Raw genomic sequence first — 25,607 nt, 5'->3', positions numbered from 1 at the left:
GATATGGGCAAATAATCTAGGACTTATTTTTAACCAAATGTCGCAATTGCGATTTGACTTGCGATTTAGAGCAAAACACTTGGGTGAACTGTTGGAATCATGGAAATAGAATGACTATTCTAATTCTATTGTTAGAATATAATAGTGGGCACTTTGAATACAGTGTTGTTTGACATGACAACGAATGATAATGCCAGGGAGGAGTTATTGTGACAGGGTAGGAACCAGTGTTGATCAGTGTTTCCTAGGGGACCCTATAATCTTTGGCTACATTGAATGTTTTCTATTAACTACTTCATGTATTTATCTTATTCTTGCTTTGCATATTCCTCTTTGATTTAGACGATACTGTTGCACAAACGATATGCTGAATGCTGATTTAGGTCTACACCATCACTGGTATTATTAGGCTGTATAGCTAATTATGTTTGCTCTCACTCAGTACATGTAACAGCTAGCTGGCGATTAGCGTTAGCAGCTAACAGGATTATGGCCCAACTTGCTTAGAAAATACAATCTAGGTGTTAGCAGATGTAAGAAACACAAACAAATCGTGTAATTATAGAATGCTAGTGGATTTATGTTAAGAAGCAAAGTGAAAACCATCGTTGTCATCAACATTGTTGCATGTGCTACATTGACCATGCAGACTGAACACAAGTGTCTCGTGATTGAGTAAAAACAAATGCCATCCTTGAGTGACAGGGGGCGGTATTAGGTCTGTGTGGAAAGTGGCATGGAGAGAGAGCGGAGAAGTAAACTATAAAAATGTACGTTACACACGGTGTATCCCATTTAACAAACCAAACATTCATATACCGTTATAGAAGGTAAAGTAAAAACCCAAACCAAAAACCCAAATCCGTGCATCAATACGGGTATATCATAAAATACGGTATACCGCCCAGCCCTAGCTAGGCCTATTATATTTATTTATCAACTTTCCTAATATTAAGCACATTGCTTATATATACAACAGGAGTATAGCCTACCTGGCTGGCATGACAATAATCCACAGGGAAAGTGTCCTCCATTGGCTATTTAAGTGCATAGATGACATGTATTGATTTTTTCTAATCATAGTCGCACACCTCATGTAGCCTAGCCCATAGGCCTATATGTTTTAATAAGGCTTGTATCACAACTAAAGTGGCCAAATAACGTCTTAAAATGAAGCACATTAATACGCTTTACAAGGGGTGTGGAGCCTAACAGGCAAATATAAGCAGATATAAGCAGCACGTGAGTTTCAAGTTTGGGGAAGTTAATTTTCACTATAAAAATGCACCTTTATAATAAAAGCATTACATGCATAATTGCATTTGCAGTCACTTTTGATAATGGCATTTTCCACTAATGGAACATTCACGCTTATAGCCAACTACCATGTGCGCATTGCTGTGCTTATAAAGTGAAGAAACAGACTAATAGTTTATCAACATTTTAAGCTAAACGTTCTGATCTGTTGCGTCAGCCACATTTCGTAAAAAAATGTTTTGATGCTAGTGGTTGTATTAATTTGGGATCTATCGTGTCCCACAACTGTCCCCGACTATGTTTGGAATATTTATATCTCGCACAGAATAGAGAAGGTTGACCTTTGTACTATGGGGGATAGTAGATTGACATAGGCTAGTGCTTTTGCTGTCAGTTAGGCCTACTCATCTTGTTGGCTGACTAAAGTAAATGTGGGCAGTTCTTGCAATATCTTCAATATGCACCTTGGAATTGGATAAGGATGCACGCAGTTGCATCCCTGATGTGTCTGTCTTCACTTGTAGCCTGTGAGAAAGACCCGATCATGTGATGGAGTACGCAGCACTCAGGGAGGAGGGTACAACAGCCACTGGCCGCAAAAGGCATGTATTTTTGCGTGCATTACGGCCACACAAAGGGGATGCCGCCGTGAAATTCTACACATTATCAAGTGCTTGTCAAATTGTGAATGAGTGACTGATGTAGTGTGTACAGCCTGCGCAAAAACAAAAACAAAGCAGAGCCATGACTTTCAAGTGAAGTTTTTCAAATCATCATGCAGCCATACAATGTATTAAAAATCAAAACACATATCCCAAAGTTTGTAGAACAACTAAAGTTACATTAATAACTATAAATTAGCATATAGGAGTACCTATTTCTTTGCTAACCGCTCAACACAGAATAGCCGCATGTGATATATCCTTTCTATTTTATTCAGCTTTGTTCAATTGTATTCTTCATACCATAAAATAATGCCACAGAATTTTAAGCAAATCTTGTCTGCTAAATTAACTAGTGTAGCCCATGGCCATTTGTATAGCCAGATCAGGACTTAACATAAGGACAACTCAGAGTGTGCTATTATGTTCTTCTGAAATAGACTACATTTTCTTCATATCATGCTTCTTTAGACCTTTCTAAAATAAATAATGGCTTTATTGTGGAGGTGTAGGCTATATTACATGGATTTATTAGACTTTATGTAGATGTTCCGAAGGTCAGCATCAGTGGCTTGTATGTGTAACCAGGAGATGCTAAATGTGTTTATGTTAATTAACGGTAAATTACCGTGAGAACAACAGTTTTTTTGTTTGACGATCAACAGCTGACAAAATTTCCTGACTGCCACAGCCCTAGTTGTGATGCAAAATTTCTAGCAAAATGCATATGCATAGAATTAAAAAGGTATTGTTGGATATTATTTATACTAATTAGACAGTTTATTTTCTTTTTACATGGACGATACCTTGAAGATAATAATAAACAGGTACTGGAAACAATATTAACACTATCAAAAATCTGGGAAACCAGGCCTGGCATTCATAGCTGACTTTGAAAAGGCTTTTGATAAAGTACAACTGGAATTTATATATAAATGCCTGGAATATTTCAATTTTGGAGAATACATTTTTTAAAATTTATTAAACGAGGCGTGTCAGTTAAGAACAAATTCTTATTGACAATGACGGCCTACCGGGAACAGTGGGTTAACTGCCTTGTTCAGATGCAGAACGACAGATTTTTACCTTGTCAGCTCGCTCTAACCACTAGGCTACCTGCCCCCTACCTAGGTTAAAGTTATATATAATAACCCTAGGTGGTAAATAGTAAACAATGGCTACGTCTCAGAAAGTATTCAATTGTCAAGAGGAGTAAAACAAGGTTGTCCACTATCGGCATATCTATTTATTATGGCCATCGAAATGTTAGCTATTAAAATCGGATCCAACAATAATATTAAGGGGTTAGAAATCCAGGGCTTAAAAACAAAGATATCATCCACAATTTGGATAATTCCACAGTCTTATAGAGGATCTAGATACTTTTTGTAACCTCTCTGGATTACAACCAAATGATGATAAGTGTACTATATTACATATTGGATCATTACAAAATACAACTTTTACATTACCAATAAAATTGTCAATTTTATTTGGAACAGCAAGCCAGACAAAATTAAACAGGCCTATTTATATAATGAATATGAATTCGGAGGTCAGAAATGATTAAATATTAAAGCATTAGACCTCTCACTAAAGGTATCAGTCATACAAAAGTTATACTTCAATCCAATTGCAGCATTACCACAAAAATGGAAGAGGCAAGTGGAAGGGGAAAAAAAGTAAGGAACTTGTCTGCCGGCCCTGCATTAAAATTGGTTAAAGAACATTTTGATTAATAAAAAAGTATACCAGTTTAATTTAAGGACCAAAAAATTGACAGGTGTGCCATACAGACTGCAAAATAGAAGAGATTTTTGAGGTACTAATTCCATATGGTTTACGGACTGATACTCAAAACGACACCGGATTCAAAACTTAGAACTTCAGAATGTTTTTCTGTAAATTATTATACCACATTTTTGCAACCAGTATAATGTTTTATATATGGGGATACAAACATAACTGCTCTGCAGATTTTGCTGCGAAGAGACAAAATCATTAGTTTTGGTACTGTCCATATGTAGCTTGTTTTTGGTTGCAGGTCCAGGAATGACTGAAGAATTGCAACATTTACCTGCAGCTAACTCTAGAGATAGCACTATTGGGTGATTTGAAAAGTCATAGTCAACCGATCAATAACATAGTAATACTTTTAGCAAAAATGTGTATCTTTAATTTACAATCTGTAGAAACTATGAGAATACAAAGGTTCAGAAATTTTGTGAAACATCACAGCACAGTTGAAAAATATATGACAAATAGAAATCCAATATGGATGATGTTAAGAGATAGATGAGAGGGGTTGAGAGGAGCTGAAGTGTGGGACTAATAACAACAAGATAACTAATGTAAAATATACTGTGTACTTAAAATGTCTATAGGTTCAGAACTTTTGTGAAACAGCACAGTTAAAAAGATATGGCAAATAGAAATCAAACTGGATTGTCTTCAGAAACAGATGGGAGGGGTTAAGGGTAGCGGAGGGATATGAGTAAAAACAAACAAAAGATAACTATTGTAAAATAGATTGTGTCCGTAAAATGTATATAGTATGTATAAGCTGGAAATAGAAGCCTAAGTGTTGTTGTTCCTTAGTTTACTCCAATTAGGGAAGGGGTGGTATGGTTAGAGGAAAAATAATAAAGGATGTTTTTTTAAAGATGTATATAATATGTGTATGTATGTATAAACATATGTGTGTATGTATGTATGTATATATACAGTACCAGTCAAAAGTTTGAACACACCTACTCATTCAAGGGTAATTAGATTTTTACGATTTTCTACATTGTAGAATAATAGATGTAGACATCAAAACTATGAAATTACACATATTGAATCATTTAGTAACCAAAAAAGTTATAAACAAATCAAAATAGATTTTAGATTTTAGATTCTTCAAAGTAGCCACCCTTTGCCTCGATGAGACCTTCGCACCCTCTTGGCATTCTCTCAACCAGCTTCACCTGGAATGCTTTTCCAACAGTCTTGAAGGAGTTCCCACATATGCTGAACACTTGTTGGCTGTTTTTCCTTCACTCTGCGGTCCAACTCATCCCAAACCATTTCAATTGGGATGAGGTCGGGTGATTGTGGAGGCCAGGTCATCTTATGCAGCACTACATCACTCTCATTTTCAGTCAAATAGCTCTTACACAGCCTGGAGGTGTGTTTTGGGTCATTGTCCTGTTGAAAAACAAATTATAGTTCCACTAAGTCAAACCAGATGGGATGGCGTATCGCTGCAGAATGCTGTGGTAACCATGCTGGTTAAGTGTGCCTTAAATTCTAAATAAATCACAAACAATGTCACCAGCAAAGCACCCCCACATCATCACACCTCTTCCTCCATGCTTCACGGTGGGAACCACACATATGGAGATCATCCACTCACCTACTCGGAGTCTCACAAGACACAGCGGTTTGAACCCAAAAAATAATAATTGGACTCATCAGGCCAAAGGACAGATTTCTACCGGTCTATTATCCATTGCTCGTGTTTCTTGGCCCAAGCAAGTCTCTTCCTCTTGTTGGTGTCCTTTAGTAGTGGTTTCTTTGCAGCAATTTGACCATGAAGGCTTGATTCACAGTCTCCTCAGAACAGTTGATGTTGAGATGTGTCTGTTACTTGAACTCTGTGAAGCATTTATTTGAGCTGCAATTTCTGAGGCTGGTAAGTAATGAACTTCCTGTGGCGGTCCTCATGAGAACCAGTTTCATAATAACACTTCATGGCTTTAGGGACTGCACTTGAAGAAACTTTAAAAGTTCTTGAAATTGTTCCGGATTGGCTGACCTTCATGTCTTAAAGTAATGATGGACTGTGGTTTCTCTGTTTATTTCAAATGTTCTTGCCATAATATGGACTTGGGTCTTTTACCGAATAGGGCTATCTTCTTTATACCACCCCAACCTTGTCACAACACAACTGATTGGCTCAAACGCATTAAGAAGGTAAACAATTCCACTAATTTAATTTTAACAAGGCACACATGTTCATTGAAATGCATTCCAGGGGACTACCTCAATCCAATTGAGATGGTTTGGGATGAGTTGGACCGCAGAGGGAAGGAAAAGCAGCCAACAAGTGCTCAGCATATGTGGAAACTCCTTCAAACACATTCCTCATGAAGCTGGTTGAGAGAATGCCAAGAGTCTGCAAAGCTGTCATCAAGGCAAAGGGTGGCTACTTTGAAGAATCTCAAATATAAAATATATTTAGATTTTTTTAACACTTTTCTGGTTACTACATGATTCCATATGTGTTATTTCATAGTTATGATGTCTTTACTATTATTCTACAATGTAGATAATAGTACAAATAAAGAAAAACCTTGGAATGAGTACGTGTGTCCAAACTTTTGACTGGCATTGTATATATATATTTACAGAAAAATATATGGGCAATTAGAAATGATGCTGACAATTACATTGACTGAAGCTACAATATATCTGCAATATTAAAGCTGATCTACCCCGTACATTTGTTGTTGTTGTTCTGCTCTGAAAGGAATGACCTGCAAATCGGACTTTCATACAAAACTCCCATCATGGTGGAAGGCTGTGCATTACAACCAGCTGGAATCAAACCCACGATTCTGCCGTTGTAAGACCATGCTCTACCAACTGAGCCACACAGGATCACATACAGTATTGTGATACTGTAACATAACTATACTTCTCCTAAGGAACGCATCTGTCAGGAGTTAAATGGGGCAGCATGGTAGCCTAGTGGTTAGAGCGTTGGACTAGTAACCGAAAAGTTGCAAGTTCATATCCCCGAGCTGACAAGGTCATTCTGCCCCTGAACAGGCAGTTAGCCCACTGTTCCTAGGCCATCATTGAAAATAAGAATTTGTTCTTAACTGAATTGCCTGGTAAAATCAAAATAGACATTTGATTTCTTCTAAAATAACTAAATGGAAAGTTTACCATTTTCATTTGTAAATTGACTTGTGTCAACAAGGAAATGTGCTTATGAGTGGTCTGAGGCAGTCCACATTTCTGATAAGGGCTGCTGTTAGGTTTCTGGTTCCGGTGGCATACTTTGAAACTAGTGGCCTTTTCGTGACTTTCTTATGCAAACAACTATGAATTAACAGACTTATTTCCTAAAACTCAATACTAAACATCAAATTAAGGTGTGGGACAAGAAATACCTACCAGGTCCATTACTCTCCAGCAGTTAGAATTTGTACGTCCACAATTCAACTGTGTGAACATGACGGCTCTCAACACCAGACAACAGAAAGAGTTGGCTGCTACTATACGAGATATTAAATGAATCACTGGCAGAGTGGATACCTATTATTTATTTTACCTTTATTTTTCAACTAGGCAAGTCAGTTAATTAAGAACAAATTCTTATTTAGAATGACGGCCTACCCCGGCTAAACCCTCCCCTAACCCGGACAACGCTGAGCCAATTGTGCACCGCCCTATGGGACTCCCGATCGAAGCCGGTTGTGATACAGCCTGGGATCAAACCAGGGTCTGTAGTGACGCCTCTAGCACTTAGATGCAGAGCCTTAGACCGCTGCGTCACTCGAGAGCCTGTTTTAAATCAAAGTGGAATGTCTGGAGAAGACAGCCAATATGTCAGATGAGCGACTCCATGATCTGGAAACAGCGTAAACTAAGTTGGAAGAGATAATGAACTGAATCACTCCAAAGTCAGTCCCGCTAATTGAATGTGAAGATCACAGGACTTGAAACTGGTGTGGAAGCGGAGAACCCAACCTCCTCCATGAGTAATATTTTCTATGAATTGTTCAGGCAGGAGAAGATTGGTCCCATGCCACTGATTAACCATATGCACCACACTGGTCAACTCCGAAACGCCTTTCGCTGTATGATTGTACGGATCCACAGCTTTGAAGTCAAGCTGCGAATCGTTCGCTTTGCAGCGTAATCCAGGGGTCTGACCTATGCAGGGAAGAAGATCAGCATCTACCCAGACCTGAGTGATGAACTGCTAAAACAGAGGGAGAGAACCAAGGTGAACGAGGTGAGAATGAGGTGAGAACCCAGCTACGCAAGCTAAACCTAAGATGTGACTTCATCCACCCGGCAAAATTCATCTTGACCTTCCAGAACACAACATACACGTTTTCCACTGCCAAGAAAGTTCAAAACTTCAAAACATTATTCAGGTATGCTATCCATGCACAATCATGCATCCTATGGCTAGGATGCTGCCCTCAGCATAAGACAATGATGAGGACACCCCTCATGTTCGGGTACAAGGAGCAATAATACAATTATTCCTGAGTATTGAACATGTTATAATTATATTGCCTATGGTTCAGGACATTAACACAGTGATTACGCCATGCCAATGAATGAACAATGGACAATATTTGAATCCTACAGCTACCTTTTTTTTTACTGTTTAGACATATTGTCCTTTTGATTTCATTTTTTAATGACCCAGCCTTACTTGTCAAGCTTACTAACTTAATTGCAAAGGTCTGAATCGTTTACTTATGTTGTTTTAATTTATTATTTATTATTTATTTTTATTAAAGATATGCTGCCTAAGAGATTTCATACGTAAGACTGTGTCGTGACTTGACTTTAACATTAATCTGAAAACTGCTATTTATCTAATTACCTAACTATGTTTAATTGTTACCTGATTAAATTAATAATGTAACAATTAACTTAATAGGATCTGGGGCACCACGAGAGCAGTTCTTTAAAGAGTCACCATCTCCCGAATTAAACTCTAAAAGGTATTTACCTATCACATCTATAAACAGTCAACGTTTTAATCATAACCTCGTACCGAAGACGTGGATGTCGATTAAGGCAGCCCACTGCACCTCTCTGATTCAGAGGGGTTGGGTTAAATGTGGAAGACACATTTCAGTTGGAGGCATTCAGTTGTACAACGGACTAGGTATCCCCCTTTCCCATTCCTATCATATCATCACTCTGAACAGTAGTAACCTCATTGCATCTGCAAAAACCCCAGCCTTACTTATGATTCAGTACTACACAAATTGGTTAAATGATTTATTTACTAGCTAATTAAATGGAACACATGATAAACATACACACTTTGCATCGGTTATTGACTGGAAACGCAATTGCCATGCTGACTGCAGGAATGTCCAACACAGCTGTTGCCAGAGAATTGAATGTTCATTTCTCTACCATAAGCTGCCTCCAACGTGGTTTTAGAGAATTTGGCAGTACGTCCAACCGGCCTCAGACCGCAGACCACATGTAACCACGCCAGCCCAGGACCTCTACATCCGGCTTCTTCATCTGTGGGATCGTCTGAGACCAGCCACCCAGACAACTGATGAAACAGAGGAGTATTTCTGTCTATAATAAAGCCCTTTTGTGGGGGAAAAACTCATTCTGATTGGCTGGGCCTGGCTCCCAAGTGGGTGTGCCCTCCAAAGCCCCTGCCCAGTCATGGGAAATCCATAGATTAGGGCCTAATTAATTTTTTTAAATGGACTGATTTCCTTATATGAACTGTAAGTCAGTAAAATCATTGAAATTGTTGCATGTTTCTTTTATATTTTTGATGAATATAAATCTATTGAGAAGATAGACAGCAGAATGACTTAGGGCTATGACCTTTGACCCTCTGCAACTTTCTCACACATCATTATTCAAGATTCATTCAAAATATTCCATAATCATTGTGGTATTAACATAAATTTAAAAGTGTTTAGAAACATATTATATTCTTATTTACAATAAAATTGACTCCAAAACAACACAATTCATTATTTACCATTAATTTCTATTGGGCACAATATCATCTGAAGCACAACAAAAACTAACCGCAAATGCATCCAACATGTTTGTAGAGTCATAAGCGTAATGTAGTCATTGCGTGCTAGGAATATGGGACCAAATACTAAACTTTTGACTAATGTCAAGAGTCTGCAAAGCTGTCATCAAGGCAAAGGGTGGCTACTTTGAAGAATCTCAAATATAAAATACAGTGCCTTGCGAAATTATTCGGCTCCCTTGAACTTTGCGACCTTTTGCCACATTTCAGGCTTCAAACATAAAGATATAAAACTGTATTTTTTTGTGAAGAATCAACAACAAGTGGGACACAATCATGAAGTGGAACGACATTTATTGGATATTTCAAACTTTTTTAACAAATCAAAAACTGAAAAATTGGGCGTGCAAAATTCCGAGTGGTCTAAGGCAGTCTAAGGCAGTTGTAAAATTTGTTTGTACAGAAGAACACATTTCTAATAAGAAAAAATGTACAAAATCGAAAATATTTGTATATTTAATCTTGTGCTCTGGAGAAGCACCCGTCTGTGCATATTCACGGTTAGTGAATGAGACCCAATATCTGTCTGTCTTGTAATATTGCATGAATGAATATGAAAATGTATATTCATGTTATAACAAATATTATTAAACGCAATGAATTAATAATTAATTAGTATTAAATTATTAATTGTATTTACTTAATGAAATAATATTTAATTAAATCCCCCTTCTGCCCAGGTGTGAGGTAGACTTTGATGAGTGCGCATCGGGCCCCTGCGATAACGGAGGCTACTGCCACAACCTCCCCAATGGCTTCCACTGTGATTGTGAGAGCAACTTCTCAGGTGACCAATGCACAGTCGACTGTAGTGACTTCTACTTGTACCTGGCCCTGCTGCTGTGGCAATATATGTTCCAGCTAATTTCCTACATCCTCCTGCACCACGATGATGGCCAGGAGATCGATCAGGAACACCCGCAGATGGAAAACAACTAGGGGCCAATTGGGGCCGACATGGACGACTACGGCCCATTGGGAGCCAACATGGACGATTAGGGCCCATTGGGAGAAAACATGGATGACTAGGGCCCATTTGGAGCCAACATAGATGACTAGGGCCCATTTGGAGCCAATATGGATGACTAGGGCCCATTTGGAGCCAACATAGAGGACGAATGGCCATTGGGAGCGAACAAAGGGTCAATGAAATTCTCTGGGAAAAAGCTGGCCCCATCTCCTAAAGTTCTAGGATCACACGTCTAGGGTCAGTTTACCCTCCCCAAATCCTTACCTTAACCATTAGAGTGTAAATGGAAAAACTGACCTACACATAACAGTGTACATACGGGCATCCCACCGCTGTCTAAGCTAATGTGGACGACTAAGAGTGAAGGGACACAGTACATATTTCAGAACTATGTATTTTGACATTGTTAGTGTTAAACAAGTCAGCCAAGGAAGGTGTTGTAATAGAAGCGTTAACTTGAACCTGTTCTAAACAGAATGACCTGCAGCTCTTCCTGTTACAATAGCGTATAGTGCTTTTCAGACAGCCAGCAGAATATCGCAGAGTACACCACTTGTCCCTCTAGTCAAAGCGGCAAGTGCCTTTACACACGTGGACGAAAGTCCACAGTCTATGCCACAGCTGCTGGTGAACATGGCAATGAGATAAACAAACATTATCAATGTGCGAAGAAAATATTGTTATAACTCCATAAGCATGCATAAAACATGCAACAGAAATTAATAATACAAATATTTGTATATTTAAAAAAATATATTGTTAAACATAACTCTGTAAACTGATAGTATCCTGCTGTTGGCTACGTTTTCTACTATGATTGGTCAACAACGACGGAATCTCTTGAAAAATAAGAGCAGAATCCTGTTTTCGCTGCCTCGGCTAAGCAGCTTCTGTGGGCACGAGCACCTTGTACACCTGGTGAGGAACCATCACCAAGGTGAGGAACCATCAAATATTAAGTTGTAAAATACTGAACAATTGTGAGCCGCCCTATGGGACTCCCAATCACGGCCAGTTGTGATACAGTCTGGAATCTAACCAGGGTCTGTAGTGATGCCTCTAGCACTGAGATGCAGTGCCTTAGACCGCTGCTCCACTTGAGAGCCCAACGGCTTGATGCTCTGCATTGACCAGGAATGTCAAATGTCAAAATGGAAGAAACATTTTTTTAAAGATTAGTAGAAATTAAATAACTAAATTATAGTTGTTGCATAGGTATTCAGTCCCCTGAACATGTTAGAAACCCATTTGACAGTGATTACATCTGCAAGTCTTCTAAGTCTCTAAGAGCTTAATACACTCGGATTGTGCAATATTATCCCATTATTCTTTTTATAATTCTTCAAACTCTGTCAAGATGTTAGCGATCATGGCTAGACAATCAGTTTCAATTCTTGCCATAGAGTTTCAAGAAGATTTAAGACAAAATTTTAACTTGGCCACTGAGGAAAATTCATTGTTTTCTTGGTAAGCAACTCCAGTGTAGATTTGGCCTTGTGTTGTAGGTCATTGTCCTGCTGAAAGGCAAATTTCTCTCCCAGTGTCTGGTGTAAAGCAGATTGGAGCAGATTTCCCTCTAGGATTTTGCCTGTGCTTATCTCCATCCCGTTTCTTTTTATCCTGAAATCACCCCAGTATTTGTCGAGCATACCCAATGTCGAGCATACCCATAACATGATTTAGCCACCACCATGCTTGCAAATAAGGAGGCAGGTACTCAGTTATGTGTTGGATTTGCCCCAAACATAAGTCGTTGTTTGCAATTAGGCCAAAAAGGGAATTCCTTCGCTGTGTTTTTTGTTGTTGCAGTTTTCTGTTAGTGCCTTGTTGCATACAAGATGCGTGTTTTGAAATATTTGTACTTTTCACTCTGTCATTATTGTGGAGTCACGACAACACTGTTGATCCGTCCTCAGTTTTCTCCCATCACAGCCATTGAACTCTGTAACTGTTTTTAAAATCCCCAATGGCCTCATGGTGACATACAGTTAAAGTCAAATGTTTACATACACTTAGGTTGGAGTCGTTTAAAACTCATTTTTCAACCACTCCACAAATTTCTTGTGAAAATAAACAATCGTTTTGGCAAGTCGGTTAGGACATCTACTTTGTGCATGACACAAGTCATTTTGTCCAACAATTGTTTACAGAGAGAATTCTTTCCTTATAATTCAATGTATCACAATTCCAGTGGGTCAGAAGTTTAAATACACTAAGTTGACTGTGCCTTTAAACAGCTTGGAAAATTTCAGAAAATTACCTAATGGCTTTAGAAGCTTCTGATAGGCTAATTGACACTATTTGAGTCAATTGGAGGTGTACCTGTGGATGTATTTCAAGGCCTACCTTCAAACTCAGTGCCTATTTGCTTGACATCATGGGAAAATCAAAAGAAATCAGCCAAGACCAGCCAAGAAAAAAAATTGTAGACCTTCGCAAGTCTGGTTCATCCTTGGGAGCAATTTCCAAACGCCTGAAGTTACCACGTTCATCTGTACAAACAATAGTAAGCAAGCATAAACACCATGGGACCGTCCAGCCGTCATACTGCTCAGGAAGGAGACACATTCTGCAGGAGGGACTGGTGCAGTTCACAAAATAGATGGTATCATGAGGTAGGAAAATTATGTGGATATATTGAAGCAACATCTCAAGACATCAGTTAAAGTTAAAGCTTGGTTGCAAATGGGTCTTCCAAATGGACAATGACCCCAAGCATACTTCCAAAGTTGTGGCAAAATGGCTTAAGGACAACAAAGTCAAGGTATTGGAGTGACCATCACACAGCCCTGACCTCAATCCTATAGAACATTTGTGGGCAGAACTGAAAAAAGTGTGTGCGAACAAGGAGGCCTACAAACCTGACTTAGTTACACCAGCTCTGTCAGGAGGAATTGGTCATAATTCACCCAACTTATTGTGGGAAGCTTGTGGAAGGCTACCTGAAACGTTTGACACAAGTTAAACAATTTAAAGGCAATGCTGCCAAATATTAATTGAGTGTATGTAAACTTCTGACCCACTGGGAATGTGATGAAAGAATTAAAAGCTGAAATAAATCATTCTCTCTACTATTATTCTGACATTTCACATTCTTAAAAAAAAAAATCTGATTCTAACTGACCTAAAACAGGGAATTTTGACTGTCAGTAATTGTGAAAAACTGAGTTTAAATGCATTTGACTAAGGTTTATGTAAACTTCCGACGTCAACTGTACCTAAGTAGTTTCCTTCCTGTCTTACAGCTCAGATCAGCAGGACGACTACTATCTTTTATGTGTCTGGGTGGTTTAATACATAATCCACAAAATGATTCTTACCTTGACTATGCTTAAATATATATTCAATGTCTGATTTGTTATTGTTACCCATCTACCAATCACTGCCCTTCTTTATGAGGCTTTAGAAGAAGCTCCCTGGTCTTTGTAGCTGAACCTGTGCTTGAAATTCAACACTTGAATGAAGGGACCTTAAAGATGTATGTAAACTCAGCAAAAAAAGCAACGTCCTCTCACTGTCAACTGCATTTATTTTCAGCGAACTTAATTAACATGTGTAAATATTTGTTGAACATAAGATTCAACAACTGAGACATAAACTGAACAAGTTCCACAGACATGCGAATAACAGAAATTGAATAATGTGTCCCTGAACAAAGGAGGGGGGTCAAAATCAAAAGTAACGGTCAGCATCTTCTGTGGCCACCAGCTGCATTAAGTACTGCAGTGCATCTCCTCCTCATGGACTGCACCATATTTGCCAGTTCTAGCTGTGAGATGTTACCCCACTCTTCCACCAAGGCACCTGCAAGCTCCCGGACATTTCTGGGGGTAATGGCCCTAGCCATCCCCCACCGATCCAACAGGTCCCAGACGTGCTCAATGGGATTGAGATCCGGGCTCTTTGCTGGCCATGGCAGAACACTGACATACCTGTGTTGCAGGAAATCACGCACAGAACGAGCAGTATGGCTGGTGGCATTGTCATGCTGGAGGGTCATGTCAGAATGAGCCTGCAGGAAGGGTACCACATGAGGGAGGATGTCTTCCCTGTAACACATAACGTTGAGATTGCCTGCAATGACCACAAGCCCAGTCCGATGATGCTGTGACACACCGCCCCAGACCATGACCAACCCTCCACTTCCAAATCGATCCCCCTCCAGAGTACAGGCCTTGGTGTAACGCTCATTCCTTTGACGATAAACGCGAATCCGACAATCACCCCTGGTGAGACAAAACCGTGACTCGTCAGTGAAGAGCACTTTTTGCTAGTCCTGTCTGGTCCAGCGACGGTGGGTTTGTGCCCATAGGCGACGTTGTTGCCGGTGATGTCTGGTGAGGACCTGCCTTACAACAGGCCTACAAGCCCTCAGTCCAGCTTCTCTCAGCCTATGGCGGACAGTCTGATCACTGATGGAGGGATTTTGCATTCCTGGTGTAACTCGGGCAGTTGTTGTTACCATCCTGTACCTGTCCCGCAGGTGTGATGTTCGGATGTACCGATCCTGTGCAGGTGTTACACGTGGTCTGCCACTGCGAGGATGATCAGCTGTCTGTCCTGTCTCTCTGTAGCGCTGTCTTAGGTATTGGTACCTACATTGCAATTTATTGCCCTGGCCACATCTGCAGTCCTCATGTCTCCTTGCAGCATGCCTAAGGCACGTTCACGCAGATGAGCAGGGACCCTGGACATCTTTCTTTTGGTGTTTTTCAGAGTCAGTAGAAAGGCCTCTTTAGTGTCCTAAGTTTTCATAACTGTGACCTTAATTGCCTACCATCTGTAAGCTGTTAGTGTCTTAACGACCGTTCCACAGGTGCATGGGAAACAGTGTTTCAACCCTTTACAATAAGTATCTGAGAAGTTATTAGGATTGTTTAATTATCTTTGAAAGACAGGGTCCTGAAAAAGGGACGTTCCTTTTTTTGTTGTTGCTGAGTTCATGTAGGTAGGTAGGTAGGTAGGTAGGTATGAATGTATGGGGGACACAAGGGTTAGTCATTCAAAAATCATGTCAACCCCTATAATTTCACACAGTGAGTCCATGTAACTTAACAGTTCTGTGAAAAAGTATTTGCCCCGTTCCTGATTTCTTTTTTTTTGCACATTTGTCACACTTAAATGTTTCAGATCAGAAATGTTTTGAATCTCAAAATATAAAATATATTTTGATTTGTTTAACACTTTTTTGTTAACGATATGTGTTATTTCATAGTTTTGATGTCTTCACTATTATTCTACAACGTAGAACGTAGTAAAAATAAAGAACAATCCTGTATTGAGTACATGTGTCCAAACGTATGTATGTATATATATCGCCATAATTTATAATCTCAACATGCATATCAAATCTGTTGTGAAAATATGTACAATACATTAGGTGAAATAATGCACAGAGTGGCTCTAAATCAAATGGATTTTATGTTACTTTAACATTACTAAGTACATATACTTTACAATAACTTTGTTCAATATTTTTAGGGGGTAGGTAGCCTAGTGGTTAGAGCCAGTAACCGAAAGGTTGCTAGATCCAATCCCCGAACTGACAAGGTAAAAATCTGTCGTTCTGCCCCTGAACAAGGCAGTTGTTCCCCGGTAGGCCGTCAATTGTAAATAAGAATTTGTTCTTAACGGACTGGTTAAATAAATATAAATACAAATTCCAGATTGTCTTTGAAAGTAAGGAGACAAACACAAAAAACATGACGTATCCTTCTGTATTCTCAAAGCAGTCCTATCTTAACACACTTTATGAATATGGGCCCTGATTCACCTTTTAACGGCTCAAAACCGGATCCAAATTAACCTCCTGCTGACCTGTTACAAAACTGAGCCTCCGGGAGATAGAGGCATGACACAATAGGAAAACTTAAGTCTTAAAAGTAAATTGCAAATCTAAGGGACAACAGTTTACATTTAAATGAATGCAATTTATCCGATGCAACAAACTGAAATTTGACCCATACAGAAGCGTCTAAAACACAAAACTATAAAAAAAAGTGTGAAAAAAAACTACATTGAATATATTCCGTATGTTCAATACATTCAAAGGTAAGTTGCTATTCGGTCTGCCGCCTTCAAGTCTAAACGTTGTAAGCTCATGTAGAATAATGCAATAACCATTGAAAAACAGTGGACACATGTATATAGAGTTGCCTCAGACTTTGTTAAGTTCATACCAGTTCTTTATAAAATAAAAATCTAGGAGACCAACTAGTCTGCTGTCATTACAGACTGATCACAACATATTTTTTACACCCTGATACGCCATTGGCTAAAATAAATGCCAGCTAGTCAGTCTGCTACCACGCGGCTTGAAACGACAGGTCGTCAGAATATGGGGTGGAGATGCTTCTCCACTAATTAAATATATCAGCTAACACAATGACACAGGGTCCAGACAAAACAACCCCCCCCCCCCCTTTTCTATGGCTCAAGGATTCTTGGCAATATCTACTTTTTTTTTTTACCATTGCAAAACATTTTTCTACAGTGTGCCCTAATTAGTATGACGCAGGTGAGGTGAGTGGGGATGGTGAAAAGGTGAAAGGTCAATTTTGTCAGTCCTGGAGCTTGCATTCACAGAGCTCTCTGTAGATTCTCTTTCGCACAGTCGGCATGTCCCCTTGGGAGAATTGCAGCGGTTTCCCCAAGGCAAGGCACCTGCAGTACTGAGACAAAGGTACACGAATGAACAGGGTGAGTGAGACAGGAAGTAACACTTTATTAAGATTACACTGACACAGAGGTACATGACGATAAAAGCAGACACTTCAAATAATCAAGGATTTAAAAAATATATATGCTGGTACCTCTAACACAAAAACTCCACAGTCGTTTTCATTTGTCTGTTGTGGTATTCTCTGCGAAAAATCAATTTGGAGTTAGACACCCAAAACAGTGATTATCATGGGCTACATTTCAAATGGCATTTTTGGCAGGATTTCTGAAGGCAATCCCTTAAAGACAAGTCTTTTTGTTCTATTGTGTTAAAAAAAATGATCAGGCAAACATTAAAACTCAATTTCAAAGATCCACACACAGCTCAATGTATCATACCTCATTGATATACATCTTCCAGCCATTTTGAAATGCAGTTTGCTTCCTCTCCTTCGCTTCAGTATGTATGTACCTTAAAACATTCTATAGAATGGAAAGAGGGGAGAAAAAATAAATGTTGATTTCGTCTACATTAAATCAGGTGAAATAGCATTTTACTGATTGGAAATTGTATTTGTTTATGTAAAGTCAGTGTGAAATCTTACGTAGCAAGTAGCTATGATTAAACATGAATATATTAGGGATGTGACAATGTTTTTTTTATTATTTGTTTTCCATTCAATTATAATAAAATTAATACAATTCCACGTGAATAAATTTTTTTGTGTTACGATTCGATTCCGCCAGGAATCAACTGCTAAGATTGGTATTTCTGGAACTTGGAACGGAGGAGACCGATTAGTTGCTGTACTGCCAAGAACACAAACACAGAGGGGAGGGGCACAGTATAGGCAGATTGGCCACCAGGCAGACAGAGTAAGAACCGTGTACTAGACCTATCTATCTCGCAATTTGTCTTGCAACTTCAGTAAAGCAGGGCCCATCATCAATAAATAGGCTGGCATATTCCACACGCAACAGACCGAAGACTGAACACACACTGGCATCATTGGCGAAGAGAAAGAGCAGGCAAGACAGCACAAGTGAGTGAGGGGCGGGGCAGGCAGGCCAGTGCGAGAGAGGAGGGGGCAGGCAGGCCAGTGCGAGAGAGAAAGGGGCAGGCAGGCCAGTGCGAGAGAGGAGGGGGCAGGCAGGCCAGTGCGAGAGAGAAAGGGGCAGGCAGGCCAGTGCGAGAGAGGAGGGGGCAGGTAGGCCAGTGCGAGAGAGAAAGGGGCAGGCAGGCCAACGCGAGGGAGAGAGAGGAGGGGGCAGGCAGGCCAGTGCGAGAGAGGAGGGGGCAGGCAGGCCAGTGCGAGAGAGAAAGGGGCAGGCAGGCCAACGCGAGGGAGAGAGAGGAGGGGGCAGGCAGGCCAACGCGAGGGAGAGAGAGGAAGGGGCAGGCAGGCCAACGCGAGGGAGAGAGAGGAAGGGGCAGGCAGGCCAACGCGAGGGAGAGAGAGGAAGGGGCAGGCAGGCCAACGCGAGGGAGAGAGAGGAAGGGGCAGGCAGGCCAACGCGAGGGAGAGAGAGGAAGGGGCAGGCAGGCCAGTGCGAGGGAGAGAGGAAGGGGCAGGCAGGCCAACGCGAGGGAGAAAGAGGAAGGGGCAGGCAGGCCAACGCGAGGGAGAAAGAGGAAGGGGCAGGCAGGCCAACGCGAGGGAGAGAGAGGAAGGGGCAGGCAGGCCAATGCGAGGGAGAGAGAGGAAGGGGCAGGCAGGCCAACGCGAGGGAGAGAGAGGAAGGGGCAGGCAGGCCAACGCGAGGGAGAGAGAGGAAGGGGCAGGCAGGCCAACGCGAGGGAGAGAGAGGAAGGGGCAGGCAGGCCAGTGCGCATATGTCTGTATCTCGTAATGTCTTGTCTCCCAAATTCACCAAAGTGGCCTAAAGTTTGCCTCTTCCTCTCTGGTTGTTATTTAAATTACACAACTTTCCCCAGGTCTTTATAGCCATAGAGTCCAGCTAGGCTACACACAGAAAATAATGTGTTTTGTGAAAAATGCAGTGATTTAAATTTTGTGGGTGAAAAAAATTTAACATGTTTTTCAGTTAAGGCTCTTACTTAGAGTTTAAGGATCCCAATTTTGTTTAAACATTCACACCACTGGAATGTATATTCTGTTATTGAATATGGACACATTCACTACTGGTTAAGTCATTCCACAATGTGCAGGGCAAGGGTATGGATGAAATGAAAGCATTCCATTCAGTCAAGTGAGATATTTAGCCACAGTAGCATATTATAGCAAAAATAAAATAAAAACATTTTCATGTTCATCCTATTAAAATATGCTCGAGTCTTCCTGCCACCAATGTGTTCAGACACACACAAGCTGGTGTAGGGAGGCATCAGTTGTGAGGTCTGATTGAGATTTGATCTCAATGAAAATAACCTGTATAAACAAAAGTTAAATCAGTAAAAGTTATGTCAACGTTACCTCAGCAGCCTCCTTGAACACGATGCCCTGGGAGTCGTAGAGGTGGATCCTCTTGCTGGCGGTGTCGGCCATCACCAGGCACCAGTGGATCTCAAGGTGGATGGGTACCAGCAGCAGCGCCTTGGAGAAGAGATCCACCTGCAGGACACAGAGGAACAGAAGCCAGGGGCGTGTTCAGTAGGGTAGGAAACGGTTCGCACGGAGTGAAACAGCGGTTGTGCTCATTAGAATACGGAACGTAAAAAATAAAATAAAAAGTCATGGAAAGCTAAAATGAACGACCCTGGTCCGGGTCAGGATCAATTCCATTTCCACCAATTAAAAGTTGATGTACATCAAAATTAATCTCCTGAATTGAAACAGAACAGACCCCATCCCCAATGATTATCAGAAGCTTTAGAGTGACATCCATTCTGAAAGATCAAAACAAAGTTAGACAATCTGAAATTCAGCCTTTACCTTCCTGGTCCACCTCTTCACCCCTTCATATCCTTTGGTCATGAGCTGTCGGTGGAAGAAGCTGTTAAAGAAATGGACCTAGACAAGTAAAAAAAGAAGAAGCTCATTCAGGAACCAAGACCACATGAATCAAATGGAGGGACGACAAAGTTGCTCCCATTTGTTATATAAGCCCAATTGCAACAGGATTCAGGCTAAAGTAGAATTTCTACCCCTCTGTGATCAGACTCATTATTATAATGTAACACATTATAATACATTATGAATATTTCTTGATAGAATGGAGGAAATATAATGGGAAATAAATCCTACCTTGTGTTGTGCAGACTCCATGATTAATTCTCCATACATATTCATGACCTTCAAGAGGAAACCACAAAAGAATTTCAAAACAGGGTCACATCACATTGAGCAAGTTAACTTTGGACCGATGACGCACCAGACTACGCCGGACCAAGAGGCTTTTCTGATCCTGACCACGTGAACTCCAGTTTTTCTTGATCGGGTCACGTGGTCAGAAGAAACTCCCAGCCCGTCATGAAAGTTTTCAGTCTATGGACATACAATGAGATCTAAAAGTATTGGATCAGTGACACAGTTGTTGTCGTTGTTTTGGCTCTGTACTCCAGCACTTTGAATTTTTAATTATACAATGACTACGAGGTTGAAGTGCAGACTGTGAACTTTAATTTGAGGGAATTATCAACTGTTTAGAAATTACAGCACTTTTGGTATAGTGCCCCTATTTTAGGGGAACGAAAGTATTGGGACAAATTCCTTTGTGTTTATTATAGTCAAAAGTTTAGTATTTGGTCCCATATTCCCAGCAATCAATGATTACAAGAAGCTTGTGACAAACATTTGTTGGATGCATTTGCTGTGTTTTTTTCCAGTTGTGTTTCAGATTATTTTGTGCCCATTAGAAATGAATGGTAAATGACATAGTGTCATTTGAGTCACTTTTATTGTAAATAACAGAATATGCTTCTAAAAAGTTCTACATTAATGTGGATGCTACCATGCTACCACTCCAAGCGGGCTGTCATGTGCCTTTTACTGAGGAGTGGCTTCAGTCTGGCCACGCTACCATAAAAGCCTGATTGGTGGAGTGCTGCAGAGATGGTTGTCCTTCTGGAAGGTTCTCCCAACTCCACAGAGGAACTCTGGAACTCTGTCAGAGTGACCATCTGGTTTTTGGTCACCTACGTGACCAAGGCCCTTATTACTCCGATTGCTCAGTTTGGCCGGGCGGCCAGCTCGAGTAAGAGTCTTGATGGTTCCAAACTTTTCATTTCAGAATGATGGAGGCCACTGTGTTACTGGGGATCTTCAATGCTGCAGACATTTTTCGGTACCCCTCCCCAGATCTGTGCCGTGGCACAATCCTGTCTCTGAGCTCTACAGACAATTCCTTCGACCTCATGGCTTGTTTTTTGCTCTGACATGCACTGTCAACTGTGGGATCTTATTTAGACATTTGTGTGCCTTTCCAAATCTTGTCCAATCAATTGAATTTACCACAGGTAGACTGCAATCAAGTTGTAGAAACATCTCAAGGATGATCAATAGAAACAATACGCACCTGAGCTCAATTTTCAAGTCTCATAGCAAAGGGTCTGAATAAAGTATTTCTGTTTTTTTTCTAAAATGTCAAATAACCTCTTTTCAGTTTGTCAAGATGGGGTATTGTGTGTAGATTCCTGAGGATTGTTATTTTATTGAATCCAGTTATGAATAAGGCTGTAACGTATCAATTTTTTTTAGAAAAGTCAAGGGGTCTGAATACTTTCCAAAGGCACTGTATATCAGGGGTGAAATTGGTGGATTTGGGTAAAAGGCATCAACCTGGTCATTGAGCCAGTTCTGATCGTCCAGCGTAGACAAGTCTTCCAGTGTCAGAGTGTGCTTGTTGTAGACCACCCGGAAAGCGGGCATCCTTCTATGCGCTAGGACAGCCTGGTACTTCATTACTACCACAGAGATGAAATACTTCCTATGAAAGAGGGCAGAACAGAACACTGTTTTGTTATTTAGTAGAGAGCCTCATAATTCCTAGGGCCCTGAGTTTTTCCTTGACCATGTGACCTCAACAGGATAGGCTATACCTTGGGTCTAAAGTTGTCCAGGGCCAGAGATAGAAGATACAGCTAGGGCATAGAGCAGGGTTGCCCAACCCTCTTCCAGGAGTTCCACTGTCCTGTAAGTTTTCAGTCCAACCCTAACCTAAAATACTTGATTCAGCTTGGTGTGCAGCTAATAAACAGCTAATAAATAGAATCAGGTGTGGTAAATTACAGTTGGGCTGAAAACCTACAGGACGGTGAATCTCTAGGAAGAGGGTTGGACTGAAAACCTAGAGGACGGTAGATCTCTAGGAAGAGGGTTGAACTGAAAACCTACACGACAGTAGATCACTAGGAAGAGGGTTGGACTGAAAACCTACAGGACAGTAGCTTTCCAGGAAGAGGGTTGGACTGAAAACCTACACGACAGTAGATCTCTAGGAAGAGGGTTGGACTGAAAACCTACAGGAGAGTAGCTTTCCAGGAAGAGGGTTGGACTGAAAACCTACACGACAGTCGATCTCTAGGAAGAGGGTTGGACTGAAAACCTACAGGACAGTAGCTTTCCAGGAAGAGGGTTGGGCAGCCGTGGCCTAGTATACCCAAGTCAGGCCACATAATCAGGAAAAACAGGGCATACTACACATATTGCATTGTGAAGTGAGGGAACCAAAACCATGTATTCTCTGTTGTATTTGTTATGTACTTGCCCCTTAGTAAGGTCAGTGTTCAGCTTCTTGTTAAGGTGCCTCAGTACATCGTTATTGCTCAATGGGATGAAACTTCCGTACTTCACATAGAAGCAGTCAAGGAACTCTACGGAGATAGAAAGAACATTAGACACTCAAGGCAGCACTTAAGGAAACATTTTAAGTTTAAGGAAAACAAATTTACCATGGATGAGCGTCGTTGTTGCTTCCCAGCTGACGTCCGTGGACGCCCGATGGCTCTGAGGTGGATACGGCACTGCTCGCTTTGTCACCAACTTGTCCTGTTTAGTGGCGGTGGCCGCATCCCTAGCTCTGACTGTGCCCTGGTCCTCCACCTTGACAGGGTTGCTACACAGCACTGATGTGCCCACAGACGGACACGCCTTCTGTTCCAAACTCCCCTTTTCCTAAATAAGTCAACTGTATTTAGCTATTTTGGATTTTATTGCTGTCAGTATGGGTCTCATGTATTGATTTATAAATGTGTTTGGATAGGCCTGAGCATATAAATGGATGACATGTACATGCTCATGGACTTTGTATTGACTGCTATGTTGGTGTAATGCAATTTGAACTTGCCTGGCTGTCCTCTGCACTGTCCAGGCCTTGACCATCACATGCAATGGCCGTAGTGACCACTTCTTTTCCCTTGCGTACCTTCTGCCATTTCTGACTTTCCTCCAATTCCCCAGTGTATGTATAAGACATCTGTGTGTTGAAAATAGACAGGCGCCTCCTGGTTTCCGCCAGTCTTTTAGCTCTGATCATGGAGAACCAGAGGAGACAGCTGGCTCTCCGCCACTTCCTGTGCCGCCACTTCCTCCACACCTGCCACCAGAACTGGATGTTACACCGGCGCCGCGACTGCCTCTTGAGTCGCATGGAGAGAGGAGAGACTCCTTTTCTGTTGTTCTTTATGCCTCTTTTCCGGCGTCGTCTATGGTTTGTGGATCTAATGGGGGCTGCGGTTGTGGTTAGGGATGGGTCGTGGACCTGTGCTACAGGGCTGCAGCAGAGGTAAGAGGCGTGTGTGACTGGCAAGGGCTGTCTATTGATGTGCACTGTGGAGGGAGGGCAAGGGGAGTGCATGGGGGGGGACTGACTCAGGGGCAGGTCAGAGCAGGTATGAGACACAGAGATCTGCTTTAGATCTGATCTCAGATTTGCTTGAGTGTTGTCTGTGGGAGCAATGCACTCTGAGTCAGGTTCAAGCCCATGGTTGCTAATAGCTACACGAGGGAGGAATGGAGCAGAGACAATGGAAGGCTCCAATTGAAGTTTGTGCTTTTCCCTGCTCTTGAGTGAGTGAGGGACTAATAGCTCTAGCCTTGTGTTTGATTGGACGGCTGAGAGCTTCCAGCGTTTGTGTGAAAGACTCGAATAGGTCATGGTCTCCAGGGTATGGCTCCCCATTTGAGTGCCTTCAGTTGGGTCCGAGGAAGGAAAACAAGACACCTGCCCATTGCCTTCTATTTTGCCATTCTTTACCTTCTCAGCCGACCGGCTAGACGTACTATAGACACCACACGGTGAGAGAAACATGCCCTTAAGATGGTTAATTTAACTAATATATAACTCTGCTAGCTAGTTCATAGTAGCGTTACCTACTCTCTGGCAATGTACATACTGGCACGGCATTACAAATGTTTTGATTATTGGCTACTGTGAATCCTAACTACCGGTATGCTAGTTAGCTAATTTAAACCACGTTTGAAGCTAGCCCTCGTGTGTCGTGTCAGAGCAACAACACACGGAAAGGATTTGGGACCAAAGCGTGCAGCAAAAAAAAATCTCTAACCAAAATGTAGCACACACTATCAGACGTCAGCATGTTTGGTATGGTCTTGCCTGACTCAAATTAATTCAGAAATATGTAGCAACATGTATTTACCCAAATGAGCCGATACCTGGACCACATAATTTTCGTGTATACTCTCTTTTCCTGGACGACCAGACGCCTGTAGCGAAATACATCACGACTGATTGTGTCGATTTCATGCAAGCGGTCGCACGTTGAATACGTCACGGCACTGGCTTCCGTGGTCACTAGTTACCACAGCCACAAAGTAAAAATGGATTATATCGTACAAATTCATGAAAACAAACATTTGCTTTTTGGGCTTCATTCAAGGGTAGAGATAGGCATAAGGTTAGCAGAGTGGTAAAGTTTCAAGAAGATACATTGTAGAGATAGGCGGGATTAAACCATAATTACGACTTTGTAGCTGTGATAACTAGATACGACCGGTACCAATCGGAATTTATCAAGGAAAAAAGTGATCAGAATAATACGTTCAATAATAATAAATACATTAATTGATTCAATTTCAATAAATGAGTCTCAATCAAATACAGCCAGTGGGTTTTTGAAAAAAGTAAATAAAATTATGAGAGATGCCAAGTTATGCTATTTTGCAAATTTTACATCCATACATGTCAATGTATGTGTTATTTTCGTGTGTGTTTGTCTCTCTCTCAATAAAATATTTTCAATTTAAGGGGATTTATTGGCATTGGAAACATATGTTTACATTGCCAAAGCAGGTAAAATAGATCATTTAAAAAAAAGTTAAAT

At 41.0% G+C, this 25,607-nt stretch overlaps 1 protein-coding gene across 3 annotated transcripts; it reads right to left on the bottom strand.

Moving 5' to 3' along the window:
• Nucleotides 1-16,107: 16,107 nt before the first annotated feature.
• On the bottom strand, nt 16,108-25,044 carry LOC110509011 (sentrin-specific protease 5). 3 transcript variants are annotated; one of them, XM_090225148.1, is made up of 11 exons: nt 24,924-25,044; nt 23,612-24,545; nt 23,217-23,439; nt 23,029-23,138; nt 22,105-22,248; nt 20,572-20,619; nt 20,260-20,337; nt 19,801-19,938; nt 17,765-17,848; nt 17,518-17,568; nt 16,108-17,376 (listed from the first exon to the last, which is right to left on the bottom strand). In XM_090225148.1, exons 1-11 carry the CDS (start codon nt 25,028-25,030, stop codon nt 17,266-17,268), a joined length of 2,028 nt encoding a protein of 675 aa, XP_090081274.1. In that variant the 5' UTR covers nt 25,031-25,044; the 3' UTR covers nt 16,108-17,265. The 3 variants fall into 3 exon arrangements, with proteins under 3 accessions (XP_090081274.1, XP_090081276.1, XP_090081275.1); XM_090225150.1 differs by having other exon boundaries at nt 23,612-23,860; nt 24,924-25,040; XM_090225149.1 differs by lacking the exon at nt 24,924-25,044 and having other exon boundaries at nt 23,612-24,711.
• Between the last annotated feature and the right edge of the window lie 563 nt (nt 25,045-25,607).

The sequence above is a fragment of the Oncorhynchus mykiss genome, chromosome 28, assembly GCF_057628025.1.
Source record: "Oncorhynchus mykiss isolate SJ-2025 chromosome 28, ASM5762802v1, whole genome shotgun sequence".
Classification (NCBI taxonomy): domain Eukaryota; kingdom Metazoa; phylum Chordata; class Actinopteri; order Salmoniformes; family Salmonidae; genus Oncorhynchus; species Oncorhynchus mykiss.
Note: the sequence above shows the minus strand (reverse complement) of the source record. Positions and strands in the feature narration are given on the sequence as shown.

Bases quoted from the DNA above. Each gene is read 5' to 3' on its own strand.
- LOC110509011 (XM_090225148.1), bottom strand. From the start codon at position 25,030: ATGAAATCGACACAATCAGTCGTGATGTATTTCGCTACAGGCGTCTGG. The intron at 20,338-20,571 runs GTAGGATTTATT...TTACTTGTCTAG, and splicing joins TGGAGTCTGCACAACACAAG to GTCCATTTCTTTAACAGCTT. The intron at 19,939-20,259 runs GTAAAGGCTGAA...TGTGTCCTGCAG, and splicing joins TGAAGAGGTGGACCAGGAAG to GTGGATCTCTTCTCCAAGGC.